The sequence below is a fragment of the Grammomys surdaster genome, unplaced genomic scaffold (genome assembly GCF_004785775.1).
Source record: "Grammomys surdaster isolate TR1022 unplaced genomic scaffold, NIH_TR_1.0 125863, whole genome shotgun sequence".
NCBI lineage: Eukaryota > Metazoa > Chordata > Mammalia > Rodentia > Muridae > Grammomys > Grammomys surdaster.
In genome coordinates, this window is record NW_021620689.1 from 407,791 (window position 1) to 431,827 (window position 24,037).

The 24,037-nt window shown below is 38.8% G+C and overlaps 1 protein-coding gene across 1 annotated transcript in view; it reads left to right on the plus strand.

Moving 5' to 3' along the window:
* The window catches only part of LOC114641042 (protein argonaute-3), a 73,438-nt gene that overhangs the window by 12,923 nt on the left and 36,478 nt on the right, over positions 1-24,037 (plus strand). Inside the window, exons 4-6 of the mRNA XM_028790160.1 lie at positions 2,309-2,429; positions 4,437-4,645; positions 5,609-5,745. Of these exons, the coding sequence (XP_028645993.1) occupies positions 2,309-2,429; positions 4,437-4,645; positions 5,609-5,745 (467 nt within the window). The remainder of the gene's footprint in view (positions 1-2,308; positions 2,430-4,436; positions 4,646-5,608; positions 5,746-24,037) is intronic.

The window sequence follows — 24,037 nt, forward strand, 5'->3', positions numbered from 1 at the left end:
TGAGGCCAGCCTGGTCTACAGAGTGAGTTCCAGGACAGCCAGGGCTACACAGAGAAACCCTGTCTCGAAAAACCAAAAAAAAAAAAAAAAAAAAAAAGAAATAGGATCTCAGGTCTGTCCAGCTAAATGTGTATGGGAGTGAACTTGAGTAGACTGTTACAAATTTCTTCAAAGTCTTTAAATGTGGAAATTACACACTTGTTCATCAGGTTAGAGTTTATAGTCTGTGCACCACAGGACAATGGCACCAAGATATAGGCAGTGCTAGTTGAGGTAAGAACGGGAAGGTGGGCTTTAGCCATCTACAAGACTCAACATACTCAGGCACACTCCATTTTCAGAATAATTGCCAGATAAATTTTTAATTTTAAACTGTAGCTTGAAGTTCTGGCAAGAAAGAATATTATTTTCTGCAAGAATTCTCCCTTCCCCAGAATAAGCTTGATAATGAAAGGAAGCCACTGAATGTTAGATAAAACTAGCTCCATTTACTTAAATTTATTTCCAAAATTATTTTCTTAAATACTCTTTTTAAGTTAAAATGTTAGGCTGATTGGCCTAGCATGGTGGCACACACCTTTAATTCTTGCACAGAGGCAGAGGAAGGTGGATCTCTGAGTTCCAGACAGTTTGATCTACATAGCAAATTCCAGTACAACCTGAGCTACACAGTAAGACCCCATCTAAAACAAACAAACAAACAAACAAAATGCTGAATGATTCTTAGTGGGTAAAGGCCCTTGTTGCCATACCTGATTACCTGAGACCCACATGACAGGAGGAGAGAACTGGTTCCTACAAGTTGTCATCTGGCTTCCACATGCATGCCATGGCACATGCACTTACTCACATACATACATACATAATACATACATAATACATACATAATACATACGCAATAAATAATATAATTTAAATTTTTAAGTTAAAATGTATAAGCTTAAATTTTTCTCAACCATACTTTTTGTTTGTTTGTTTGTTTGTTTGTTTGAGACAGGGTTTCTCTTGTAGCCCTGGCTGTCCTGGAACTCACTCTGTAGACCAGGCTGGCCTCAAACTCAGAAATCCGCCTGCCTCTGCCTCCAAGGGCTGAGATTAAAGGCGTGCGCCACCACCGCCCGGCTCAACCATACTTTTAATATGAGTTCTTAAATGCTTTAACCTCCCTTCTGGCCCACCACCTACCAGAGGTAGTGGGAAAAAAAAGATTATTCCTTCTAGCCCACCACCTACCAGAGGTAGTGGGAAAAAAAGATTATTAGGGGAAGTAGAACTGTTTGGAAATTGTTCTTTGGAGCAAATCGAATCTGCGTTGTAGAAAATTTTCCTGGGAATTAAAGACAGCTTGATTTCTTTTTTTTTTTTCTGGAAAATTCTGATTTTCTTCTCTCCCTTTCCTCCCCACTTGTCTGAGCTAGATTTTAATTTTTTTATTCTACTTTAAATCAGACGAGTACTGTACAGGTGTACTCTCATTGTGATGTATTGAGATTGTGTAAACAATTCTTCTCTAGACATAAATTGGCATATATCCTTTTAGATATCTTTCACTGTCTTAAAGCATTTGTGAGTAAAATAATATATTGGTTTGTAGGTATTTGGTATAATTCTCTATAGTCTATAGTTTTTTAAATATAGGTCTCTAATGCCTTTCCATGTTACCATATATTGGAATCAAAACGTTTGCTGAACGAAACTAGAGTTTTCTCTTTGTGGTACTGAGGAGTGGGCATAGGGCCTTGTACATGCTAGCAGGTGTTTACCTGCTATGCTCCATAGCATAGGTGCTCCATAGCATAGGTGTGCTCCACCCCCAGCCGGGCATTTCACAGCACCTCACTGACGAGGTGGTGTTGTAAGAGTGGGAACTCTAAGGAATATGTGTTCATTGTTCTCAAGAACTCACTGTAGGAATGAAGGATATAATTAATCACACGATAGACTGACTGTTACAGATAAAGATACAAACAAGGTGTATTTTAACACAGTGCAAAGAACATCTTTTGGAGAAAGAAAGGTAAATAGTTGAGGAGAGCTTAGAAAAGATGAAAGAGATTTTGAATCAAATTCTAATAGTAGTTTGCTGATCAACAGAATCCCAAAATGATTGATTTGTTGGATTCCGTTTCTTGGGGTCTGAGAAGTGTGCCGTCCTTTGCCAGCAGTCAGTCTTTCTGCTATTTGAAGCTGTGGTCGAGAGCAGATCTTGTTTTGAGGTCATTAAACAGTTCCAGGAACTATTTCAGTTGATAATTTCGTGTGTCATCTTACAGAGGGTTATGTGAATGTGTTTTTTTCCTTTCTTTAGAGAAGTAGTTGACTCAATGGTTCAACATTTTAAAGTGACTATATTTGGGGACCGTAGACCAGTGTATGATGGAAAAAGAAGCCTTTATACAGCCAATCCACTTCCTGTGGCAACTACTGGGGTGAGATGTGTCTCTTTATTGTAAAGCTATACTTGTGCTGTATCTCCTTTATTTTATTCTGTTTTAAACATTTACTTACTCTTTTTTTCCTTTTTTTCTTTTTTTCTTTTTTTTTCTTTTTCTTTTTTTGTTTGTTTTGAGACAGGGTTTCTCTGTATATCCCTGGCTGTCCTGGAACTCACTCTGTAGACCAGGCTGGCCTCGAACTCAGAAATCTGCCTGCCTCTGCCTCCTAAATGCTAGGACTAAAGGCGTGCGCCACCACTTCCTGGCCAGCAATAAATAACTTTTAAGGATCTTATCCTTATATTTTTTAGCAACTGGTGGTTTATGTTCGAAAGGATTATTGTTTTCTCTATTTGTTTGAAATATGTTTGTATTCATTTGATTCTGTTTATGCCAGAGGCTTTTTTTTTCTTCAACGTTGGAGGTTGTTTTTTTCTTGGGTTTTGTTTTTTGTTTTTATTATTTTGGTTAACCTAGAACTTGTTGTATAGACCAATCTAGCTCTGAACTTGCATTGATCTTCCTGCCTCTGCTTCCTTTATCCCTAGCTGATTTGGAACTCACACTGTAGACCAGGCTAGCAGATCACAGAGATCTGCCTGCCTCTGCATCTCGGAGTACTGAGATTAAAGCTGTGTGCCACCAGCTCCAGGCTGCCTCTGTTTTCTGAGTGCTGGGATTACCAGCATGAATCACCATATCTGGCTCATCCTTGTTGATCTTGAATTTATGAGTCAAGTGATTTTCCAGCCCTCACCTCTCAAGTAGGTGAGATGGCACCCTGAGTATTTAGAATTTTAGAATGTTTCTCAATGTCAAGACTCCACCCCCAAAATACACTAACAGTGCCTTTCCTTTTATCTCTTCCTATCCATTCCCTGTAGGTGAAATTTAACCAGGTTCTGTGTTTCTGGTCCATGCTTCCTTTTTGTGTTTCTTTTTTTTTGGTTTTTCGAGACAGGGTTTCTCTGTATAGCCCTGGCTGTCCTGGAACTCACTCTGTAGACCAGGCTGGCCTCGAACTCAGAAATCTGCCTGCCTCTGCCTCCCAAGTGCTGGGATTAAAGGTGTGTACCACCACTGCCCGGCCTTGTGTTTCTTTTTTGCAAAAGGAAGCAGATTCATGAGTATTTTCTCACTTTCCCTTATCATGCAAAAGCTGTTGTCCTTCATAGTCTTTCATATTTGGATTGTTCATTTAATAATATGACTGAGAAATGATCAGATAACAATTTCAAAAAGATCCTCATTCTTTTTTTATAGCTGCCAAAATGTTAGTATATTTAAGCAGTTTCCAGTGATTTAGAATGATGAATATAACTGCCATGAATAAACTATGTATTTAAATTTTTTATAATTTGCTGGGTGGTGGTGGCGCACACCTTTAATCCCAGCACTTGGGAGGCAGAGGCAGGCAGATTTCTGAGTTCAAGGCCAGCCTGGTCTACTGAGTGAGTTCCAGGACAGCCAGGGCTACACAGAGAAACCCTGTCTCAAAAAACCCAAAAAAAATTTTTTTTATAATTTTTATATTATTTATTTACTTTACATCCCGATCACAGCTTCCTCTCCCTCCTCTTCTCATTCCCTCCCTCTCAGCTCCCTTCCCATTCACCCCTTCTCTTTCTCCTCAGAAAAGGGGATGCTTCCCATGGATATCAACCAGCCTTGGCAATTTTATTCTATTAATTTCACATTAAGATTTTTTAAATCTGGGGCTGGAGAGGTGGCTCAGAGGTTAAGAGCACTGACTACTCTTCCAGAGGTTCTGAGCTCAATTCCCAACAACCACATGGTGGCTCACAACCATCTGTAATGGGATCTGATGTCCTCTTCTGGTGTGTGTCTAAAGACAGCGACAGTGTAGTCGTATAAATAAAAATAAATAAATAATATTTTTTAAAAGATTTTTTAAATCCTGGGTTTTTTTATAAGTTAAATTTTAAATAATTACATTTTTCTCTTTCAACATTTTACACTTGGGTCTCATCCCATTAACAGGTAGATTTAGATGTTACATTACCTGGGGAAGGTGGAAAAGATCGACCTTTCAAGGTGTCAGTCAAATTTGTGTCTCGAGTCAGTTGGCATCTACTACATGAAGTACTCACTGGACGGACTTTGCCTGAGCCACTGGAATTAGACAAACCAATCAGCACTAACCCAGTTCATGCCGTTGACGTGGTGCTCCGACACCTGCCCTCTATGAAGTAGGTGGTACTGGCTCTTTTTCCTCTTTAGATCTTTAATATGAAGGGCTTCTTCCTAAGAGAGTAGTATAGGCCTTCCTTGTTTAACCTTTGTATGCTGTATGTTTTTCATTATTTCATTTGTACAATAATATCATGTAACGTATCCATCATTAGTTTAGCTAATGTAATGAATTATTTTACAGAGAAATTTCTAACCTTTTTTCTTAGGACCTATAAGTCTTGAATAACTGACATTTTCAGATATACTATGAACTTAAGTCACCCGTTTTAAAATGATCTTATAATATTTTATACAATAGTGTCAGATTATGTTGAAATTGCTATTCTTGGACTGGTGATGGGGGACAGGGGTCGAGCATTGGCCCAGCATTCTTGAGGTACTGCATTCAGACTCCTGTATGGGAAAAAAGGAGAGAGAGGTGCTATTTTTAAAATCACATTAGCATTTCATATTTCTGGATTTAAATATGTCAAATATATATCTTTGAACTTATTTGTTCAACGATATGCCGTTAACATTTTAACAAAGATATACTCTTTAACATTTTAAAGTTGCAGTGTTCTCAATTTATTTTTAGCAAAGTATTTTAAGGGGCAAGTGAGATAGCACACGCCTTTAATCTCAGCACTTGGTAAGCAGAAGCAGGCAGATCTCTGAGTTAGAGGTCAGCCTAGTTTACATTGTGAGTTCTAGGCTGCCGAGAGCTACACAGTTAGACTTTGTCTTAAAAAAAAATAGTAAAATATATTGCTTTTGTAAACAGATTATGAAAATAGACAATTTCAGAGAAGGCTACTGATGAATTTTTCACTTAGAATGGCTTTTTGCTTTCATGTGTATTTATAATTATAAGTATCATTACAATAAATTAACTGTCTTTGCTTTAGTGTCCCCTGTCCTGCAGATTTATATATTAGTCTTAGAAGGAAAGGATTGAACATGCCATTTTAATTTTGTAGATATACGCCTGTGGGGCGTTCCTTTTTCTCAGCTCCAGAAGGATATGACCACCCTCTGGGAGGGGGCAGGGAAGTGTGGTTTGGATTCCATCAGTCTGTGCGCCCTGCCATGTGGAAAATGATGCTCAATATTGATGGTAAGGGAACTAAAACCATATTCTGAACTGAGTAGTCGATTTCTATATGGCATGCATATTCAGTTTTATTTACACAGTTAATATGTACTGGTGTCTCAAAGTAATGCTGGGGTATATATGACAGCCTAATTTTTGTCATATTTCATTTGTAAATCCTTTATACAGAACCTGTATGAGAATTCTATTAAACCTGAAGCAGGCACATGAAAATGTGTGAAAGCCCTGATGTGATCATTTGAGAATTTTATCTCACAAATAATTAACTTTTGTTATCTTTACTCTTAAGTCAGCCTTTCATTATAAAATTCATATCCTTAAGGAAAAGTGTTGGTCTTAGTGACCGTAGCCAGGCATTCCTGTTGTACTAATATGTTACTAATTGCATTCTTATTTTTCGGTGCTTTCCTACACATATTTTCAAGCTTATGTGTAAGTAGAAAGATAATATGATAAACTGCCATATGTACGTAGTCATTATTCATTTTGTCAGAAATTTTCTACCATTGCTTTTTTCCTCTCTGCAAATATTTGTCACATTCTACTTATACCACTGAAAATCGTAATTTTTTATTACTTTTAATTTTACAGTCCAGTCGTTACCCTCCCCACCCTCCCTCCTCACAGTTCCTCATCTCATTCCTCCTCCACATCTAAGAGGATGTCTGTGTCTCCCACTCCCACCCCCCCCTTCGACAGGCCTCCCCGCTCTCTGGGGCCTCAAATTAGTGACATCTTCTCCCACTGAGCCCAGACCAGGCTGTCCTCTGTTAAATGGAGGGTTTGGGGGAAGAGGGCAAGGCAGGGCTTGCTCGGACTGGCTTGTATATTCTTTCTGGTTGGTGGCTCATTGAGAGATCTCAGGGGTCTGGGTTAGTTGAGACTGCTGGTCTTCCTGTGGGGTAGCCCTCCTCCTCAGCTTCTTCTAGTCAACCACGGGGGTCCCTGACTTCAGTCCAGTGGTTGGGTGTAAATATATAGGTCTGTCTCAGTCAGCTGCTTGTTGGGCCTCTCAGAGGACAGCAAAGCCAGGCTCCTGTCTGTAAGCACACCTATCTGTAAGGAACAATTCTGGGTCAGAGTTTTTTTTACTGTGAGATGGCAACCCCATCCCTCCACTTGATGCCCGTCTTTCGAGTGGAGGTCTTCCTTTATTTTGAGAATTTCCTGAGTGTATAAAATGTATTTTGATTCTATCTGCTCCCTACTTCCTACCTCCAGTCCCCTGACACTCCATCCCTCATCCAGGTTCCTCTCTCTCTCTCTCTCCCTCTCTCTCTCTCTCTCTCTCTTAATAACTTACTGTTTTCGGTTAGTGCTGCCACTCTGTGCAAGGGTAAGGGACCATCCACTGGAGCCACGCATGGCCCCCAGTGAAAACTACTCTTCCTCCTCCAGCAGCCTCCAGCTGCCAGAATTCCTCAACTAGGCCTAGGCCTTCCTAAGCTTTTTGACAAACTTGGTCTTGTATAAGTAGCCACAGGTTCTCTAAGTACCTAGCCATCTGTGTCCAGAAGTCTGCATTTCACAGTCGTCTCTCCCCTCTGACAGATCCTGCGATTCCCTCTACCTCTTTTGTGACATTCTGAGTTGATATGGAGGCCCCTTTCAGTGCTGAGCACTCACTTAGTCTGTCACTTAGTCTCAGCACTTGGACCAGTTATGCGTCTTGCATTAGCTGCTGCCAAATGCAGAAAGAAGCTTTATTGATCAAGGCTTATAATTAAACTGTTATTTGCCTTTTGATCTTTGGAATTGGAGGTGGTTATTTTGTTTTGTTGATTTATGGTTTTATACATGGAAGTTTGTTTGTTGGCATACATTATGACTTATGTGATAACTCTACTCTCATGCTTTCAAGACCATTCTTACTTGCTTTATGATATAGTCTTTAGAAATACTGTGTCTACATCCAGTATATAAGAAGACAAGTTATCTTTACTAAGATCTCATTTTTTGCCGGGCGGTGGTGGCGCACACCTTTAATCCCAGCACTTGGGAGGCAGAGGCAGGCGGATTTCTGAGTTCAAGGCCAGCCTGGTCTACAGAGTGAGTTCCAGGACAGCCAGGGCTACACAGAGAAACCCTGTCTCCAAAAAAAAAAAAAGGTGTTGAATCTAGCCTTCAATCCAAAAACACACTATGTACTTGTATTTTATTGCTTCAGAAACGTTTTAAAGCTTTCCTCATGTACAGTGTGCTCTCTCTAGGTGTTCCTGGGCATTTCCTGCATTTTGTTGGTATTAATGGTTTAACATTTAAAGGTGCTTGTTTAATATTTAATATAACTGATTCTTACATTTGGTTCTTAAGGCTTTTAACTTCTGTATGTAACTAATTAATCTTTCTGCCTTATTAATTGAATTTCATAGTTGAGTAATTTTTTTCAAGTGATTTTCTTGACTTTTCTATTACAGTCAGGTGGTCTACACAGTAACGGATTTGCCTTTATCTCTTCTTGTCGGATTATATCGACTGACTTAGATGCAGCAGTAGCAGGGAGCAGTCAGTACCTTCTTCTTATCCGTTTCAGGATAAACGCTTCCAGCCTTTATCTAATGAATGTCATACACACATGCATGTTTATTATTGCTAGGAGCATTTCTTCTATTACTGTTAAGGAGCATTGTTGTCTTATTTTCATAAATACCTTAATCAAAAGTGTATGTGACCGGCTGGAGAGGTGGCTCCTTTATAAGATCATGTCTTTGCTCTTCAGTGGACTATTGTTCCATTTCCAGCAGTCTCGTCAGGCGCCTCACAACCACTGGGCCTTCATCTCCAAGGAATCCAGAGCCTCTGTAGCCACATGCATGCACACGCCATCACACACACACCCACACATACACACACAGAATATATGTTAAATTTTGCTGTATGCCTTTTTAGTATTTGTAGAGCAACTGATGACTTCAGTTCTTTTTTAGGAACATTAAAACATCCCTAGCTTCTTTTACTCTAACTAGATTCTGTTTACTAAGGCTTTACTTATTAAATTGAAATGTCCAAATGAGATTCATGTGGCTTCTCTTTCTATAAAAGCCTTTTTCAATTTTTGATATTAACATTATATTTCCTTTAAAGTTTTTGAATGTCTTCCATTTTCTAAAGTGTGTAACAATTTTAAAGTAGTATTGAAATCATCAGCTCTTATTAGGTGTAGTAGAGTCACCTGAAAAACTTTGTAACCTGGTTCGTTTTGTTTCCTTTTGTTTGGTAGGCGGTTCTTCTAAGATTTCCTCTGTTTACTATATAAAATCTGTGAGCTGGAGAGGTGGCTGAAGAGCTAAGAGCACTGCTTCCTCTCTCTTCCAGAGGACTCAGGCTTAATGCCTGACACCCACATGGCAGCAATAATATAACTGTCTAGTTCCAGGAGATCCGGCACCCTCACACAGACATACATGAAGACAGAACACCAATTCACATAAAATAAAAATCAATCAATCAATCATTTTTTAAGTTTAATGAATTGATATAAACAGCCCCCAGGCTATTTCTGATTACTTTCATAAGTCACACTTATGTACTATAAAACTTTTATTTTACCCATGTTTTATTTAATGCATAGAATTTTATAAAACAGTTTTTACTATTTCAGACTTTTTCTTTTTATGTGGTTTCCTATACTTTTGTATATTTGTGCTTTTTCCTTTTTTCCTATTTATTGGTGGCTAGTAGTTCAGTCAGCTGATTTTTTAAAATTATATTTTGCCTGCATGTATGTTTGTGCTCCACTTGTATGCGTGATGACTGTGGAGCTCAGAAGATGGTGTCGGGTCCCCTGGGACTGGAGTGACAGATACTTATGAGCCTCCATGTGGGTACTGGGATTCAAACCTGAGACTTCTGCAAGAGCTTCCAGTGCTCTTATCACTGAGCCATCTTTCCACAACCCCTGATTTTTTCCCCAGCAAAAGAGCTAATATTCGTTTATTTATTCTAGTTCTTCTAGCTTTGATTTCTGTAATTTTTCTTTCATCTTACAAAGTTTTTCTTCCTTAGTTAAATTAAAATTGTTTTCCTATCTTTTTAAACTACTTAGTCACTTCCATTTTTTTCTCATTACTAAAAATATTCAAAAATTCTGAATTTCCTTCTGATCACTGAGCTTCACTGCGCAAACGCAGCCTCTGAGTTGTGGTTTCACTGCACAGGTTTCCAGGAACTGCAGCTTTCATTTGTATCACACCTCGAAGCCATATTTATTTCCAATTATTTATTTTTTTATTCACTTTACCGGATCACAGCCCCCCTCCTTCCTCTCCTCCTAGTCCTGCCTATAAAAATCCCCCCACCCCGTTATTCCCTCCCCTCTCCTCAGAGAAGGGGAAGCCCCCTCGCCCCTTAAGTACCACTGGGACATCTAGTCACAGCAAGACTGGGCACACCCTCTCTTGTTGAGGCCCAACCAGACAGGGAAAGGGTATCCACTGGCAGGCAAGAGAGTCAGAGATAGTCCCTGCTCCAATTGTTAAGGGACCCACATGAAGACCAAACTGCACATCTGCTACAAATGTGTATGGGGCCTAGGGCCTACTCCTGCATGCTCTTTGGTTGGTGGTTCAGTCTCTGTCAGCCCCACTGGGCCCAGGTTAGTTGACTCCGTAGGTCTTCTTGACACCTCTGGCTCTCTCTATCCCTTACTCTTCTACAAGACTCTCCAAGTTCTGTGTGATGTTTGGCTGTGCATCTCTCATCTGTTTCCCTCTGCTCCTGGATGAAGTCTCTCAGGAGACAGTTATGCTAGGTTCCTATCTGCAAGCGTAACAGAAGAATCATTAACAGTGTCAGGGGTTGGCTCTCTCACGTGGGATGGGTCTCAAGTTATGGCAGTCATTGGTTGACTGTTCCCTCAGTCCCTGCTCCATGTTTATCCCTATGCATCTTGTAGGCAGGACAAATTTTGGATTGAAGGTTTGTGCGTGGGCTGATGTCCCCCTCCCTCCACTGGAAGTCCTGCCTGGCTAACAGAGGTGGCCACTTCAGTCTCTATATCCCCTACTGCGAGGAATCTCAGCTAGGGTCTCCCCCATAGACTCGCATACTTTCCCCTCTAATCCATATTGTTAAAGAGATTTTTAAATTTTTTTTTATTAATGTTTGTATGTATTTCTTCAGGAGTTTTCTTAATTTTTAAGTTAAGTTCTGTTTTCTCATTTTGCTATAAATTTTTATTTTCAATAAGTTGTTAATCAGAGAATGTGGCAAATCTTTTCTGTTGTTCCGAAGTTTTAAGACTCAGCCCTGAGTTTCCGTTTGGTTTGGGGGGTGTTTGTTTGTTTGTTTGGTTAGTTGTTTAATTGGTTGGTGTGTTTTGGTTTTTCAAATCGGACTTCTCTGTTTCTGTCCCAAAACTCAATCTGTAGACCAGGCTAGCCTTAAACTCACAGAGATATGCCTGACTCTGCCTCCTGACCACTAGGATTAAAAGTGTGCACAATCATGACCCTGATGTGTTTATCTTTTTATATCCAATAATTTCTGCTTTCTAAATGCTGTGACTATTGATTAATGTGGCTTTCTTTTTACATCTTTTGGGAAAGTTTGACATACTTTATTAAAGGATTACAATCCAAGCAAGCAGTTACAGAAAGATTTTTTTTTAACGTGTGTGAGTGTTTTACCTCCAAGGATGTCTATGCATATTGTGCATGGCTAGTACACAGATGCCAGAAGAGGGCATCAGATGCCGTGGTACTCGATTTTGTTAGCCACCACGTGGGTGCTGGAAATTGAATCAGGCTCCTCTGCAAGAGCAGTTAGTTTTCCTAACTGCTGAGCCATCTCTCCAGCCCCATAGATACATCCTGTTATATTATAGGATGGTTTTACTCTGTAGGTCAGTAGTGCTTGTTTCATTGATGTTTTGTTTCGTTGGTTGTTTTTTTTTTTTCTTTTTAGTACATAAACTGAGTCACATAGATAGGAAGTTCTTGATTTATCAAACGCTGTCATCCCCATCCTCCCCCCCCCCATTGCCTTTTCAATTTTTAAAGGGTGTGCATTTTGTGGTTTGATTATTTGGGATTTTTGTTTATTTTTTGAGATAGGGTTTTATGTAACTCATATGTTCAGTCTTCAGGTGCTATAATTATAGGCCCAAGTGCCTGGCTTAGTTTCACGTGATCTTAAAGTGGTGGTAGTGATATGAGAAAGGCCATTTCCCTACCTTCTCTTTCTTCTGTTTTTTGTCTTTGTTGTGTTTGTTTGTTTGTTTGTTTGTTCGTTCGTTTTTTAGATAGGGAATGGATTTTTACCCCTGGCTAGCTTGGAAGTTGCTATGTAGACTAAGTTTGCCTTGAACTCAGAAAAATACCTTCCTCTGTCTCTCAAGAGCTAGGATCAAAGTTGTACTCTGCTGAGTACAACTGCTGAGCCATTTTACCAGGCCCTATTTTGCCTAATTTTTTTAACTTTGAATCATACCTATTACTAAATATGTGGTACAATTGTTAAGTTTATTCTACTTTTTACATTTTCTCTTATTTATTTGTATATAATAGTCCTTTACCCTTAGAGCGTATAATAGTGTGTTCCATCTGTCACCTGTGTGTCCATTTGTTTGCATTATGTCTGCCATTGAATGCACTGGAGCTTCTGACCAGCCCTTCACTGGAGTTTGGCCTGTCACTTGTTGGATTTCAGTTCATCCTCAAGTTGTTTCTTCCACAAGGATTTATCTTAGTGAGATTTGAGTTCATGTATATTATAGATAGCTTTATTCCTAAAGGACTGCTGGGCCAGATACAAAATTACCATAATTGCACACCTTTAATCCTAACATTCAAAAGACTGGACAGGAGGATTACTGAAAATTCTAGAGCAGCCTGAGTTACAGAATGAATTCTAACCATCCTGTACTACCTAGTAAGCCCTTGTCTCAAAAACTTAATGAAAAATAATTTTAATGTATATCTATTGTATTTCTTACCATACCTTTTGTGGTATGTGTTTACTATATTTACAGGTTAGATCTGCCTTCAGGTGTTGTTATAGTTTTAAAGATTTGCTTACTTTGTGTGTAGATGGATGTGTCTGTAGAAGTCCATGCCCTGGCACATGTGGTGGTCAGAGGAGGACAGGTGGGAGCTTGTGCTCCTTCTAACGTGTGGGTCCTAGAGCTAGAACTCAGGTTGTCGGGCTTGGTGGTAAGCACCGTTACCTGCTGTGCCATCTCACCAGCCCTTTTCCTTGAGTGCTAAAGTATTTGCTCTTAAATCTTTCCATGATTAAGATCTTTTTAGTGGGTCATGGTAGTGCATGCCTTTAGTCCTAGCACTATGGAGGCAGGACAGGCAGATCTGCATAGTGAGTTCCAGGCCAGCCAAAGCTATATGGTGAGATCCTGTCTCCAGGAAAAACAACAAAAATTCATCAACAAAAAGAAAGAAAAAGAAGAAATTTAATACAGTTTCACCCCTAAGGACTTTGATGTTTTAAAGTAGTTTTCACTGACTTGTCATGTGCTCTGTTCATTTGTCAGGTATTTGGTATTTTTCATTTGAAGATGGAGTCTCACTGTATAGTGTGACTCAAGTTGTTTGCAAACTCTCTCCATCCTCCTGCCTCAGCCTTTAAGTGTCAAGTGCTGGGATTATAAGATGTGCCTCTATGTCTAGCTTTACAGTTTTTATATACTATCTTTGTATGGATGCTTACTTTCTTTTTGTAGCTTATATTTGACTGAGATATATTCTCTGAAACTACTAGTAGAAGATGGTAGGAGGAACATTGGTTGTACCTTAGTAGCAAGATAAATTTCCAGCTCTCTCTTCTTGAAGACTCCATCCAAAAGGGTGAACAGCTTCACTCCTGTCTCCCAGCTTTCCAGTACTTTTGGTGATGTAAGTGCTGCACTCAGCTGTGAGTTCCTGCATTGCCATTAGTTTATAACTTTCCTACTTAGTTGACATTATATCAACATAAGAAATTACAAAACAATCATAACTAGTTTGTTTTTAGAAAGGTAGTATTTCTGAGGCTATCAGTATTAAACTACTTTCCATATACCCTGATGATGCGTTTTTATATATCCTTTCTCTTTTTCTGAGAGTCCCATATTCCATTTCAGTTCCAGACATGACTTTTAAGATAGGACACTTCCTTTCTGGAAATGAAATGTACTGTTTCCCCATAGATTTCCTTCTTGTCATTTCTACAGTTGTCAGATATGATTTCTTGTATAGATTTTGCTAGTCCTGAATACTCAGGGCCATATTTACTTACAGTGTGGCATTTTCTGGGGTCTTTAATCACTTAATCTTATGACATTTCTTAACATTTTCTTTGTTGATCTTTACAGTATCTTGGAAAAAAATGAAGAAATTGGAGCTAAATTGCTATTATGTTTCTACCAAAACTTAAGGTTTAGCTTTCAGAATTAATAAAGGATTTCTAAATAACCCATTGATCAAAGAAATCACAAAGGAAATTTGAATTTTGAACAGAATGATAGTTAGTAATCTATATCAAAATGGGTCTCGTTGATTTAAGCAATGGTTCGAAAAATTTTAAAACTTTAATGACCTTCTAGAACAGAAGAAAAGCATCAGTAACCTGAGCATCTATTTAAAAATGTTAGAAAAATTAAACACAAAGAGACTAGAAGGAAATAAGAAATAAAAACAGGAGTTGATAAACTAAAAAGGAAATTTAAACCTGCCAGTAGGGAGACTTCACGGATTCTTAAAAAAGGTAGTGAGTGACATGATCATGTTTGTTTTCCAGAAAGAGACTTCTGGCAGCAGTTTGGAGAATAGATAGAGGAAAAAGGCTAATCTGAGAAGCCAGTAAGGGCTTTTCAGTCACTAGTTCAGGTAAGAGATGGCGATGGTCTAATGTGGGATGGAGAGGAAGGAGCAGATTCCAAGCATTATGCTGGGAGAAAAAAAAAAGCAGGCTTAAGAACTATGTTCGGAAAAGCAAAAACTTTGGGTATAGTTACCAGCACATGGAACTGATTAGAAATAAATAGACCAGAAACTACTAAGTTTTTAAAGAAATCATACTTGCAAATAAACTATAAGCCTGGTGTATCAGATATGTTAAGAGTTCAACCACAGAAACAGAACTGGTAGGAGATATAGAGATTTATTTGTACAATTGTAGCAAAGTTAATCTGAAACCCTTAGAGAAAGTGACAAGAACAGAAGTCTTGGACATAATCTAAGCTGTAGATGGAATTTTTTTTTCTTTCTTTCTCCCTTGGGGAAGCCTCAGCCTTGAATTTTAGGCCTTTCAACCAATTGAATCGGACTTATTCACATTATCCTAGATAATGTCCCCTTATGTTCAGTCACCTGATTATGAGCTTTTATTACATCTATAAAAATAAGTTACCAGCAATACTTATATTAGTGTTTGGATGAATAAATAAAAACTAACGGTTGTTAGCCTAGCCAAGTTGACACACAAAATAAAAAACATAACCTGAGTATGGTGGACTTAACCCTGTAAGCCTAGTACTTAAGAGGCTGAGGCAAAAATGCTTCTTGTAAGAGTAAGGCTAATCTGGGCCACATAGTGAGTTTGGGGGCAGCCTGGGTTACAGAGTAAGAGTCTTGTCTTTTTTTTTTTTTTTTTAAAGCACATATCAATAGATGGCTTAAATTTTTCTATGATTATTTAATCATTGAAACAATTTTAGTAACAGTGACTGGTATTTCTAAAGTAGCTTTTTTTTCTGATTTGGGGGGTTTGGGTTTAATTTTTTTTTTTTCTGTATTTCTGTTGTTCTAAAATTCTGTAGTGGTTTGTTTGTTTTTTCTTGTTTGTTTGTTGTCTAAAAATGTGGGGTTTTTTGTTGTTGTTTTTGTTTGTTTGTTGTTTTTTGTCTAAAAATCTGTCATGGAGAGTGCTAAAAGTCAGAAAGCTAAATCAAGCATAGTGACCCTCACTTGTAATCCAAGAGTGAGCAGGTTCTGGGGTTTAAGGTCACCTCAAGCTACATAGAGACTTTGAGGTCAACCTGAGCCAAATAATGAGACCTTGTCCTTTAAAACAAATACTAGTGTGGCGTTGCTTTCCTATATTCCTAGCACTTGGGAGACCCAAGCAGGAAGGGATAACTCAAGGCCAGCTAGACTACATAATGAACTCCAGGCCAGTCTGGGATTTAAGTCTTTAAGAGTAATACTGTACACAAAAACAGAAAGGTAAGGGTTAATAACAGGAGGAATTATAATATTTAAGGAAGTAAGAAAACAAATGCACCAAGGCTGATTGTTAAAACCAGTATGGGAACAAAATGAAAAAAATAAGTTAAAAACAGGTCAAAGTTGAAGCCAACAGAAGTATATTCAAACGTTAGGTGATTTCAATTAAACAAGGCCTTTTGCTGTAAAATCAAGAACAAGACAGAATATCAGTACTATGGATTTTAGCCACTGTGTGTTTTCTAAGTCCTGTTCTTACAGGTTTCAATCTACATGTTACTTCCTTAAGAAGCAGTATTTCTCTCCCAGTCCAGCCATCCTCCAAGTCTGAGTTAGGTATCTGTCTTATGTATTCCCATACCACAGTGCACTTCCCCTATAATGGCATGTATTACTCTGAGATAGAACAGTCTGTTGTTCTGTGTCTCCTATAAAAGGGGCATACAGAAAGAATACTGTTACTCTCCAGTGTACTCTTAATGCCTAGCATAACTCACATGAAGAAAAGAATGAACACATCTAAGGGTGTGGGGAAGGAGCATCCAAATGAGCCTGAAAACCCAGAAATATTTACAGGACTAAGTGATATACAAGCTGAATAAACAGTAGGAAAAAGACAAGTAGTTTAGATTAAAAAGCAGATAACCAGGAGTAGATTTTTTGAAATCTGTAAAGTACAATATTTTACTGAAAGACATGAAGCAAAGCTTCAAAACAAAAAAGAAACAAATGATGTTATATCTGTTTAGAAATCCTAAGATGTCAGTTATCCAAAATCAGCCTTGAAAGTACAATACTAAACAAAATCCAAACGGGATATGTTATGATACTTTGTAAGTCTGTTTGGATTTGTCTTTTGTTTTTGAAACAGGCTTTCATTATGTAGCCCAGGCTGTCCCAGACTCTCTACATAGATTGGAGTGGCCTCTACCACCCAAGTTCTGGGATTGAAGGATTTTGCATTATTACACCCAGTTTTATAAGTCTGTGTTTGTGTGGAAAGATAAATGACCATGAGAAGCCAATACAATTTTAAAGAAAAAGGAATTGCCCTATTTATTATGAAACCAGAACATTTCTACCACAGTGCTGCAAATGTAGAGACAGGCTGATAAATATGTCAAGAGAGAACCAAGAAACAAAGCAGCTGTATATTTATGGAAATTTTGTAAATGTCTGAGGTGGCATTTCAAGTTAGTGGTGTACTGGCTGGTTTTGTGTGTTAACTTGACACAAGCTGGAGTTATCACAGAAAAGGGAGCCTCCCTTGAGGAAAGGCCTCCATGAGATCCAGCTGTAAGGCATTTTCTCAATTAGTGATCAAGGGTGGGAGGGCACATTGTGGGTGGTGCCATCCCTGGGCTGGTACTCTTGGGTTCTATAAGAAAGCAAGATGAGCAAGGCAGGGGAGGCAAGCCAGTAAGTAACATCCCTCCACGGCCTCTGCATCAGCTCCTGCTCCCTGACCTACTTGAGTTCCTGTCCTGACTTCCTTTGGTGATCAACAGTAATGTGGAAGTGTAAGCTGAATAAACCCTTTCCTCCCCAACTTGCTTCTTGGTCATGATGTTTGTACAGGGATAGAAACCCTGACTAAGACAAATGGAAAGGAAGTAAAATAATAAGTTGTATTTAAACAGTTGTAATTATTTTGAAAAAATAATTGGATCCATCTCACATCTTACAAAATTTACTTCTGTGTGAATTATTATCCTAAATAGGAAAAGCAAAATGTGAAATTATTTTAGCAAAAAGAAAGTGTCCTAAGTCTGAACAAAATACAAAATGTAACCTATAAAATACAAAATGTAACCTAGAGACAGGAAAAGACTCAATAAAGTACTTCCCACACAAGCATGAATAACTAGGTTTAGATCCCCAGCATCTAAGTTTTAAAAGCCAGGTGTGATGGCATGTACATGGAATCCCATTGGGTTGGCTGGTTGGCTGGTTGGTTGGGTTGGTTGGTTGGTTGGTTGGTTGGTTGGTTGGGCCCGCTGATTGGTTTCTCAAGACAAGGTTTCTCTGTGTAGCCCTAGCTATCATCAAACTCACTTTGTAGACTAGGCTGGCCTCTAATTCAGAAATTCTCCTGCCTCTGCCTCTCGAGTGCTAGAAATAGAGGTGAGTGCCACCACTGCCCAACATTTGTAATCCCATTGCTGAGGAGCCAGAGAGCAGAGGATTTCTGGGGCCTGCTGGCCAGCCATTCTCACTGAATCATTGGATACCAGGTTCCTGGAAAGACCCTGGCTGAAAACTAAAATGAAGAGTGATTGAGGAAGATACCTGATATTGACCTCTGCCTTCCATGTGTGTGTGAGTATGCACACACATGTGCACACACACACACACACATGCACACACATGCACTCGGGCAGAAAATAGACTATATAAAAAGTTAGTTGTATAAATCTACAAAGTTAAGTAATAGGAGAATGTTTATAGTTCATAGGACAGAGCTTTATAGAATATAAGGACAATTTTTTAAGTCTTATAAAGGCATCAAACACATGCCTTAGTGTAACCACTTGAGCCATCAGAGAGATCGAAAGTTCAAGGCTAACCTGTACATCAAGTAAGACCTTGCCTCAAAAACACTGACCTCCTGCATGAGCACACACACACAATAAATAAATAAATGTTTTTAAAAAGAGAGGTTACTACAGGGCTGGTTCAGTGAGTAAAAGTGTCTGCTGCCAAGCTTAGTAACACATAGGCATATCAAATAAATAGAAACATAATTTAAAAGTTTAAAAAGTACTACAAAGGAGAATATTTAATGCAATGTAACCTAGAGAAGAATCCACTGAAGTCTTAGTGTTTGGGGATGACTTCCTAAGGAAATGACAGGTGGTGGGAGAAAATGATTGGCCTTGGAGATGAGCATGGAAAAAGTGCTCTAAGCATCAGTAATCTTTAGACCTGTGACCAAAACTACCTAGAAATTGCTTAGTGATATTTAGTACCCCAACTCTCAATTAGACAGTTAAACTTACTATATTTTACTAATCAAGACTCAATATTTTTCCACATTTCGACTCTTGTTGAGATTGTGAGCTCTCTTAGATTAACGATCCATCACAGTTTGGTTTCTTTTTTGGTATTTGACATATTGCCATCAGTGCTGCCATAGCATTCAGTGAAAGTGCAGAGTGAGTAACACATTTTGAGGCCAACCCCATTTGCTACTTGGATTTTATTGTCGTAATTCATATGTATGCAAAGCATTCCATCTCTTAAGATAGAGTTTCGTTTGGGCTCAGGGGTACTGGGGATTAGTCTGGGGCCTAATGCATGCTAAGCACACATTCTACCAAAGCTACATCCCAAACCCTTTCCCCTAAGCATTTAATACTATTATTATCTCAGACAAATTTCCACTGTAGAACCTCATGAAGGCTGGACGCCCCAGGGGGTGGGAGTTTTGAGGGTGGGGAGGTGGGAGTGGGGGGGAATAGATAGAGGTTACATCCACAGAGAAGAAGGAGGAGGGGTGAGGGGATTGGGGGTTCTGGGGTGGGTGGGGGATGGGGTAAGGGGACAACATATGAAATGTAAATAAAACATCCAATAAAAAAATTAAAAAAAAAAAAAAAAAAAAAGAAGTGAGATTTTTGAAAGTCAAGTCTTAGACCTTAGACATCTCAGGATTAAAACACTTTAGGGACAGAGTAATACGGTGGTAGGGTACTTGCCTGAGGTATAAATTCCTAGGTTCCAGCAAAAAAAAAAAAAACTTTATTAAAACTTTTTAATAAAAAGTTAGCTTTTTATAAAACATTCTTTATCAACCCAAGTACACATTCTTGTTGCCTCATGTATTCAGAATATATAAAATAGATCTGCAAATTAAACATTTATTAATAATAAATTTTAACTTTATTTTAAAATAATTATTTAATTCAAATAAAGAAATTTAATAATTACAATAAAATTATAAATTAAATATAAATTATAAATAAAACAATTTAAATTAATTATACTATTTATCCTCATTTGTTAAAGATGAAAAGAAATTGTACAGTAATATATTTGCTTAATTTTACATAAAGGTTTATATCTTATCTGGGCATGGTGGTTAATCCTAGCACTTGGAAGGAGGATCAGAAGTTCGGGTCATCCTCAGCTATAAGTTCCAGACCAGCCTGGGCTTCTGGGGGTGGAGGGAGAGAATTAAGTCTTGCCTGAGTATTTGATGCTGCAGAACATAGAACATAGTTAGCATTTTCAGAATTGATCAATATTTTTATTGTATAATCACCAATGTTGACAATGCTTGGTATAAATATATAATACAAGATAACTGAAGTATTTTTAGGAGTTATTTTGGAAATTCCATCCAAATCCCAAACTAAAATTATTTTAATGATTAAATTTTTTTTATTAAATTCAAGCCAGCAATTTAAAAGCATTCCTTGTTTTTTGAGACAGGGTCTGTCCGTTAGCCTTTTGCTGCCTTGTAGACCAGGCTGGCCATGAACTCATAAAGATCTGCCTGCCTCTGCTTCCCTAGTGCTGGAATTAAAGGCATAGGACACCACATGCCACGCAACCTCCAGCTTTAAAAATCAAGCATTCTAATATAATAAAACTTAAAGGTACATTGAGTTGATGTATATTAAGGAATGACAGAAGTACTGTTTCGGGGCTGGAGAGATGGCTCAGCGGTTGGGAGCACTGGCTGTTCTTCCAGAGGTCCTGAGTTCAATTCCCAGCAACCACATGGTGGCTCACAACCATCTGTAATGCAAACTGATGCCCTCTTCTGGTGTGTCTGAAGACAGCTACAGTGTACTCATATAAAATCAATTAAAAAAAAAAAAGAAGTACTGTTTCTTTTTCATAACTATATTAAAGCATTCTAAATAAGAGCAGAAAACTTTAGGTGCACAGAAAAATAACTGCAGTTCTTCATAGCATATGAGTCAAGGCAGCACTCATTGGAAAAACTCAATGTTATGGTATGTATAGTTCAGAGTTCTCCCAGATGTTCAGAACCAAGGCTGCCGCACAGACAAGCGCTTCAGGAAACAACTCAGATTTATTACATGTGTGATATTCAGTCTTCAGTCATTGAGCCAGAAGCCTTTTACTGTTGCCAGTGTTTGCACGGCTTCTGTATTCAGTCATGACTGTTTACTGTGATGGAAGTCAGGCTTTGCCAGGCTCAGTGGCTCAGTGGATCATAATCAGCACAGCTTTCAGGTATTTCTCCTCGTTCCTGTTTGACTGTGGTTTAGTGCGCCTTTCCTGTTTGGCTTACAGTGGTCCTTTTGGATCTCACTTTTAATTGTTGTCTTGGACATTCCTATGTCAAGCAATTCAAAAAGCATTAATAGACAACATCAACAACAAAAAGCTAACATCAGGGCAAAGTAGTGCATGAAACTGCCTTGAAGGCAGAGTGACAGGGAGCTGTGGGCGAGATATCACTCCAAAACACAAATAACTAAAGACAATGTAAAATAAAATGAATGTTAAATGGAAAAAAAAACCCACCAGCAAATCCCAGGCCAGAAACAGAAATATAAATATATATACACACAAAATGCAAAAAATTGGCATGGTTGAGGCAGGGGGATTAAAAGTTGGAGGTTATCCTCAGCTTCACTGAGTTGAACAGTCTTGTGTACATGAGCCGTCTCTGGAAAAGCAAAAGTTCAACTGCACACCTACAAAACAGGGAGTCAGGAGACCTCAGAGATTCAGAAGTCATCATCTGAAGGGGTCACTGGAGAGATGCCTAGCTCTCCTGTCTTTGCCATAGATGGTGACAGTAGCTTGCCTTGTACTGGTTGCTCTGGAGGTTGAGCCTTGATAGAGTAGGGAACCTGCTCAAGGGTGTGGGTGAGTGTCTGTCCCCTCCCCATTCCTGCACCATAAGAACCTAGTCTCAGCTTGTTTCTTCGAGTTGAGTCTGTGGGAGCCTCCAAGCAAGGGCAGAGAAACTGCTGCTCCCAGCTGTGCCCTTGGTCTCTAGGACTCGAATACAGGAGATCAGGGAACATGGAAGTTTATTATGATTGCAGCTCAGTTCCTCCTTTTCATGTTTTTAAGGCACTTAAGAGAAAAGGGTATATGAGAGGCATATGTAAACACCTTACTTGCATACTGAAAAGTGTCTTTTTTAGGTTTCTTAACAAACTTAAGGTATACGGAGGTATAGATAGGTATACCTATACACCATAGGTATGCAGGAGGAGAAAGCAGTGGGATCTCTTGAGCCCAATGAAGTAAGACTGGGCAATATAGCAAGACATCATCTTAAGAAAAAAACAAGCTTCTCTGTCAGGATTTCTCCTTCAGGAATATGGAAGCATGTCTCCATTTGCAATTTTATTCTTTCAGTCTACTCTGGATTAAACCTAGGATATTAATAAGTCCTGTTCTATTTCAACAATTTATATATTATGAAATCTACCCATTTGTCTTTTTTTAATTTTTAAGATTTAAAAATGTATATATATGAGTGCTCAATTTGCATGTATGCTTGCATGACAGAAGAAGGTATCAGTTCCCATTACAGGTGGTTGTGAGCCACCATGTAGTTGCTGGGAATTGAACTCAGGACCTCTGGAAGAGCAGTCAGTGCTCTTAACCACTGAGCTATCTCTCTAGCCCTTGTTTGTCTTTTTAATCTCTATTTAGAGCTACTTTCTAGACATTTTCCTCACTTTTCTACCCTTTGTTTGCATTTTAATATCTATTTTATTAACAGCTCTTTTCTGTTTCCTGCATACTACATCTTAAGATGGCATTCTATTAGCCTCTTTAAGCTCTCTGAGCACAATGACTTATTCTGGATTCTTCATATATATATATATATATATATATATATATATACACATATACTTCCCTTAAATTCCCATTTGTTTAGGGTTTTTTGTTTGTTTGTTTTGTTATCTGAACATGTCTAAGGGCTCAGTGGGAGTGTCTAAACACACCACATGAAAGTCCTGTATGCACAAAGGTGTCTTGTCAACCTGGACCTTTGTGATAGGGTGAATTCATTCAGTGGTTGAGGTTGGGATACTGTAGTTCTTAGGTCTCTTCAGGGGAGGTAAGGTTAGCCGAAGATTAGCCTTCTCATACACCTGTCTAAAGGCTAAGTCTGGTCGCCTGCATTCTGAAAGCCAAGATGGAGATTCTAGCCAGAGGAATTTCACTATCAGCGTTTAGTGTTTACATTCATTTGACCCCCTTTTGGCGGTACAATCCTGTGCCTTCAACTCCTGTGCCTTCAGCTATGTCTGGTATCCTCCTTCCAGGGAGCTTTTATTTTGTTTTAACTTTCTCAGAGAATGAGCTGTCAAACTTTTGTAAGAACACAAGGGCAGCTGTTGAGCAATGTAGACCCAAACCGGGGCCCTAGGACTCGACCTGTTTCTCGGACTGCTTTCCTTCCTATCTCCGTCTGTCTGTCTGTCTGTCTGTCTGTCTGTCTATCTATCTATCTATCTATCTATCTATCTATCTATCTATCGTTCCATCTCACTAGCCCCCTAAATTTTTTTTAAATCATTGCTTATCAGAGTGACTAATCTTGTCTAACAATATTTAGCAGTTGTGAATAGTGCCCACCATGACTTTGGTTTTTAATCTTTTAAAATTGTTTTATTTATTTACATTACAAATGCTGCCCTCCTTTTCAGTCCCCCCTCCAAGAATTCTTTACCCCACCCCCTTTGCCTCTGAGAAGATGCTCCCCTACCCACCTCACCTTCACCCCCACTTTACCTCCCCACAGCCCCCTTCCCTGGGGCATCATAATTACATTTATTTATTGTTCGGTGAGGACGTGTGCCAGGGTGCATGTGTGGAAGTCAGTTCTCCTTCCACCATGTAGGTTCCTAGGATGGAACTTGTGAGGTCAGGGTTGGCAGCAAGTGATGACTTGTTAAACGTTCTCACTGGCCCACCACAGAGACTCATACATTGCTTGTGAAAGGTCAGGAACTGAAATAACTGTGAACCGTTACAAGGTATCTAAGAAAGTGGTGTACATCCCTCATGATCCAGCAATTTCACAGTCTGTTCTAGAGGTGTGCATATACGTGTGTGTGTGTGTGTGTGTGTGTGTGTGTGTGTGAGAGAGAGAGAGAGAGAGAGAGAGAGAGAGAGAGAGAGAGAGAGAG